The sequence below is a fragment of the Pipistrellus hanaki genome (assembly GCF_964339955.1).
Source record: "Pipistrellus hanaki genome assembly, chromosome: 2".
NCBI classification, from domain to species: domain Eukaryota; kingdom Metazoa; phylum Chordata; class Mammalia; order Chiroptera; family Vespertilionidae; genus Pipistrellus; species Pipistrellus hanaki.
In genome coordinates this window covers 65,301,971-65,307,549 of record NC_140504.1, presented here as the reverse complement: position 1 = coordinate 65,307,549, position 5,579 = coordinate 65,301,971, and the positions used below count along the sequence as shown (strand labels likewise).

Genomic DNA, 5,579 nt, shown 5'->3' with positions numbered 1-5,579 from the left:
TACATATTATGATATCAGGATTGAGAAGCATTTTTTAAAAAGTGGGAGGGCAATAGATAAGGCATGATGGGAAGGCTTCTCTGGAAAATACAGAGACTTGACCTTGTATGTGGAGAACCATGTATCTATGTGGGGAACACCGAGTGGAAAGGCCTTGAGGTGGGAGAGTGATTCTAACTTATAGAAACACAAAGAACACAGGTGTGGGCAGAACAAAGTGAGCAAAGATCAGAAATGAGGTCAGAGATATAACCAATGGCTACATGTAGGGTTTTCTTGGTAGTGATAAATATTTGGGATTTTATTCTTTGTGCAATGAGAAGTCATTAGAAGTGTACTTTGGACAGGAAAGTGACATAATTTGGTTTATATTTTTTTCATTCTTTTTTTTTTTTAAATATATATTTTATTGATTTTGTACAGAGAGGAAGGGAGAGAGATAGAGAGCTAGAAACGTCGATGAGAGAGAAGCATCGATCAGCTGTCTCTTGCACACCCCCTACTGGGGATGTGCCCGCAACCAAGGTACATGTCCTTGACCGGAATCGAATCCAGGACCCTTCAGTCCCTAAGCCGATGCTCTATCCATTGAGCCAAACCGGTCTCAGCTGGTTTAAATTTTTTAAAACTCACTCTAGCTGCCATAAATAGGAGTCCATTTTAATTATTGCAATGACTAATAATACACAATTGAACAAAACCTAAGAAAATTTGAGAAGTAATTGGTAAACATAAATGACATCTTTTGTAAATGTATTTCTTAAATGAGAGAGATGAGGCTATTTTTCTCCCAAGTATTTTATATACCCATGAATAAAGAACCTTAGAGAGGAATAAAGTTTATATTCCTATTTTCTTCCTCTCATAGTTATAAGCTTTGAGACTACTTCATAATTAAGTATGTAGGAAGGAAAATTTTTATTATAGTAATGTTGTTCAATTTGTTTGACTTCCTTTTGAATTATTAGTTAAAAATCACACAGCAACTTACTATTAAAAGTTATTTTTTGGTGGCCTATCCACTGATAACTGGATTAAGTCCTCCTCCAGTATTGAGTAAAAACCTGGAAGCATCTTAACTTGTAAAAGACTTGTCATCCAGTCACTGAATCACTCAACATTGGCACCATATTTTGAATCATTTTTTGACATTCAACAGATTTTTATAACCCAGGACAATGAATCATGGAAGGTTTGGTGACAGATAAGGGCTTGTTTTCATTTTGTTATGGTGGAGAAACACAATGGCAAATTTATCACCTTGATTAAAGGAGATCTTAGCACAACATTTAGGAAACAATACATATACAAATAAAAAAATCTAGAAATTGGTTATTATAAAACTGCCTTTACCAGCCTTCATCTTGGAAAGTCAGCCTAGTTTGGAGCCCACCATAGTAGTTGGTGAGGCCATAAGGGAACATGTATTATTTTCTTTCTTTGTACCTCTACTACCAAGCAAAATGCCTGATACAAAGTCATTACCCGTTTGTTAAATAATAAAAGAACTAGAGTGTCCATCTCAGCTTTCCCCATTTTCCTCATATTTTTCCTAATTCTTGCTAAGATGGAGTAATTGGGATGCTAGAAACATTCTCTGGCTAAAGGAATCCTAAGGCAGAAGTGGTAACATCAAAATATATAGGACAAATTTCAGAGGGAAGGCAAGGATGGGTGGAGAGAGATTAACTGGGGAACTTATATGCATATATGCATTGCCTATGGTCACAGACAGTGTGATGAAGGCCTGGGAGGGGTGGTGCAGGGTAGAGGGGGTCAATGGGGGTGAGGGGACACAAAGGGGACATCTGCAATATTTTCAACAATAAAGATAAATTTAAATATATATGTGTAGCCGAAACCGGTTTGGCTTAGTGGATAGTGTCTGTCTGCGGACTGAAAAGTCCCAGGTTCGATTCCGGTCAAGGACATGTATCTTGGTTGTGGGCACATTCCCAGTTGGGGGTGTGCAAGAGGCAGCTGATCGATATTTCTCTCTCATCGATGTTTCTAGCTCTCTATCCCTCTCTTCATCTCTGTAAAAAAATTAATAAAATATATTAAAATAAATAAATGTATACACAGATAGATGCATAAATTGTCTTTATTAGCGGAGAAGCAGGGTTAACAAATGAAAGGGAGACTTTGAGTCATGTTTCCTGTGTGGGTTCCTGGTGCATTGCAGTCATGATCACACAATGGAGTTCTCCTCCTCCTCCTCAGACCAGTCGACAGCAGCGGGCAGTGGTCCAGTCGACCACACTGCACTGGCAATGACACGTGGTTTCCCTTCGGATATCCCAGGAGCCACAGCCATAACCACAAGAACAGCCGGTGACAGAAGTTCCTGTATGGGCACATAAGACATGGAGGTCAGAGCTCTGAGATTTTGAGAAGCTAGAGGAGTCCTTAGCCAGTACGATAACATCAAAAATATATATGATGAATTTCAGACGGAAGGCGGTGGTGAGTGGAGATAGGTCTAGGTTTTGTGGGGTCTAAAGATAATTCCACTGTGAAAGTCCTTTTTAATAAAATAAAAAATTTAGTATATGGCCATGGAGGAGATCTGTGAAAGTGAGGGGCCTAGGTACTTCTGTTCCCTCACATTCATGATAAATTCACCTCTACCCATTGAAACAGGGCAATAGATTGAAAAAGAACAATAAGTGGCAGGGGATTTGGTAGGGGATAGGACTATAACAGGACAATTAAGAGGAAGGGCTCATATATCAGGTCATGAAAGGAAGGTGGGGAGGGAAGAGGCAGAAACCTAAGATCCTTCAGTAGCTTCCTTAAGAGAAATGAGAATGGGTAAGCTATCTCTGGGAGTCAGGAGTCATTACTCAGCTGGGGATGGACAGGGGAGAGCACAGGGTATCTTACCCCCATCCCTCTTCATGGAATTACTTACCTGCAGGGCAGGAGGACAGTTTGCCGGAGTTGGTGACACTGGTACATGAGATGCTTGCTGGGGCACGTGGATTGCAGTCTAAGTAGAAGAGAAGAAGGGGTATTGCCCATGCTCTGTTTCCCATGATGCCCTCCTAAATCTCATTCTTCCTCAAATATGCACCTATGTCCATGAATGACTAGTTTTAATGTTTAGTTTTCTCATTTTTCAAATGAAAACAATAGTTGTACTTACCCCAGAAAGTGAAAATTAACTGAAATAATCTATGTAAAGTTTTTCATCATACCTCATTCACAGTGAGTGTTCATAAATTATTACTATCCTCCTCCTCCTCTTCCCCCTCATCATCAGCACCATCAGTCTCATTATATCAAGGAAACCTGAAGTTTTAGCCAAGAGTCCAAAAGGAGATGAGGGAGTGGGAAAGCCCTGGGGAGGAATCTTGGGCTTGAGTGGAGTGATTAGGGATTGGGCTTCAGGGATGGTATAGCAGAGAAGCTAGGGTGTAGGAGCAGGAGGCCTGATCAGGGGCTATTGTCTCGTTTCCCCCAGTTCTAGTCAATTACCCAAACCTTTAAGAGCTTCCTTTATCCTTCCATCCACAATGGAGTCTAAGGACTGCTGCGTTCTCCCTGGGCTCATCAGCAGGAGAAGGATGGCGATGAGAAGGCTGCAAGTAGTAGGCTTCATTTTGTGGAAAGGCAGTATCCTGGAGCTGGGAGGAAAGATTGGAACAAAGTTAAGAGCTCTGAACCCCAGTGTGGCTGGGAAGGAAGGGAGAAGAGAACATGGAGAAATGTCCGGATGGAGTTTGGATCTCTCTAAGTAGGTTGGATAAGTAGGGAAGGTGGCTGCAGAGAGGACTCACTCACCAAAAAGCTCAGAAAAGGTCTGCAAAGGTCTGCAAAAAATTCTTCAGGCAAGGATGTTTTATAACCCGGGAACTGCTTAACACACAAGCACTTGCACACATGCAAACACATTCCATAGTATATTTTCAGAGATGCTGCCAATTGGGGAGTGCACACAATAGTAATGAACTTTAGTTTGTCTTTGGTAAATACTGGCTGTCTTTGTTCTGCATCTCAAGTGCCAAGGGGAATTATCTGGCTTTGTTGTTCTTCCCTGTCTTTTCTTCTTGGCAATCTGATAAGGTTGGCACATGGATTTTCAGTTGACTGCCCTGGATTACAGGCCACTTGTTTTTTTTTGTGTGTGTGTTTTTTTGTTTTTTTTTAATCAGGAAAAGGTTACTTTATGGTTTATTGAATGAGGGCTCTACTCATCACCTGTTAAGACATGATTTTATTTTCCCAGGCTAATACCACCTGTTGGAAAGTAGAAAGTCTGATGATCGGTATTGTACAAACAAAGAAGTTTACTTAACCAGAGAATGGTGCTAGATTCCAAGGCTCTTTTGGAGAATCCACCGGGTCATTACCAATCTGATTTTTTCCCCCTTTTCTCTACCAGTCTGAGTTTATTGGCTTTTTGTCTTTGACCTTGTCTCATCAAGGTGGCAGGTATCACATTATCAGCGGAGATCCTGAGCAGGCAAAGTCCTTGTGCTCTTGAGACTAGATTGCAATGCAGGAGATAAATATATAATATGTCATATATTTAAAAATTCTCTGAAGAAAAAGAAATAAGGCAAGACAACTGAGTGGGCCTCTGTGCTGTTGCTCATAATGCAGTGTGCTCTGGGACTGCATCTCAGAAAAGGTAACCTGTGAGCAATGACCTGGAAAGGTGTGCGTGCAGTGAGACAGAGGAAGAGCTGGGGCAAATGCTTCAGGCTAAGAGGCAAACAGGTGTAAAGAGCCCAAGGCAGGGAACCCAGTCAGCATAGCTCAGTGGTTAAGTGTCGATCTAGAACCAGGAGGTCACAGCTGGATTCTCGGTCAAGGCACATGCCCAGGATGCAGTCTCATCCCCTGTGGGGGCTGTACAGGAGGCAGCCTATAAATGATGCTCTCTCACCATTGAGTTTCTCTCTCCCTCTACATTCCTCTCTGAAATCAATAAAAATATATATTTTTTAAAAAAAGGTTAAGGTAAGGAGATGGTTGGTGTGTTGAAGGAATAGCTACAAAGACAGTGTGTGATCAGAGTGAGTGAAGTGAATAAGGGAAAGAAAAGTTGAAAAGAGGTTAAAAAAAAAAATACAACCAGGGCCATGTCATTAAATCTTGTTAAATCAATAAAGGGCTTTGGACTTCATTATAAATTTGACAGATAATTACTGGAGTATTTTGTTCAGGAGAATAACACAAGTAAATCTTACTAAGGCCCCTGTGGGAAAGAGACTGGAGGGAAAACAGATAAACAAAGAGACAAGGCAAGAAGTGTTTGCAGAGTTCCAGGTCTCAGAGGTAGTCAGGGAAGGAGTGGGGATTGGATGTATTTGGGTTAGATATAGAAGGATGAGCCTCTTTAGAGCTCACTGGTGGATTAGGTGTGGGGTACAGGGGAAAGAGAACAGTGAAAGATGAAGGTTATTCTGAACAACTTACTGAAAATGATGCCTTTCACTGAAATGGGGAATCCTGGAAGAAGAGTAGCTATCACCAGAATATTGATGATGATGATAAATTTAATATGCCTGTTAAACATCCAGATAGAACTGTGGCATAGGCAATTGGTAAAGAAGGATGGGGTTCAGGGG

General features: G+C 41.0%; 1 protein-coding gene across 1 annotated transcript; it reads right to left on the bottom strand.

Moving 5' to 3' along the window:
* Positions 1-2,087: 2,087 nt before the first annotated feature.
* Positions 2,088-3,604, bottom strand: RETNLB (resistin like beta; the record flags this gene model as incomplete). Its single annotated transcript, XM_084871342.1, has 3 exons — positions 2,088-2,347; positions 2,915-2,992; positions 3,481-3,604. 3 exons carry the CDS (start codon positions 3,602-3,604, stop codon positions 2,220-2,222), a joined length of 330 nt encoding a protein of 109 aa, XP_084727468.1. The 3' UTR covers positions 2,088-2,219.
* Between the last annotated feature and the right edge of the window lie 1,975 nt (positions 3,605-5,579).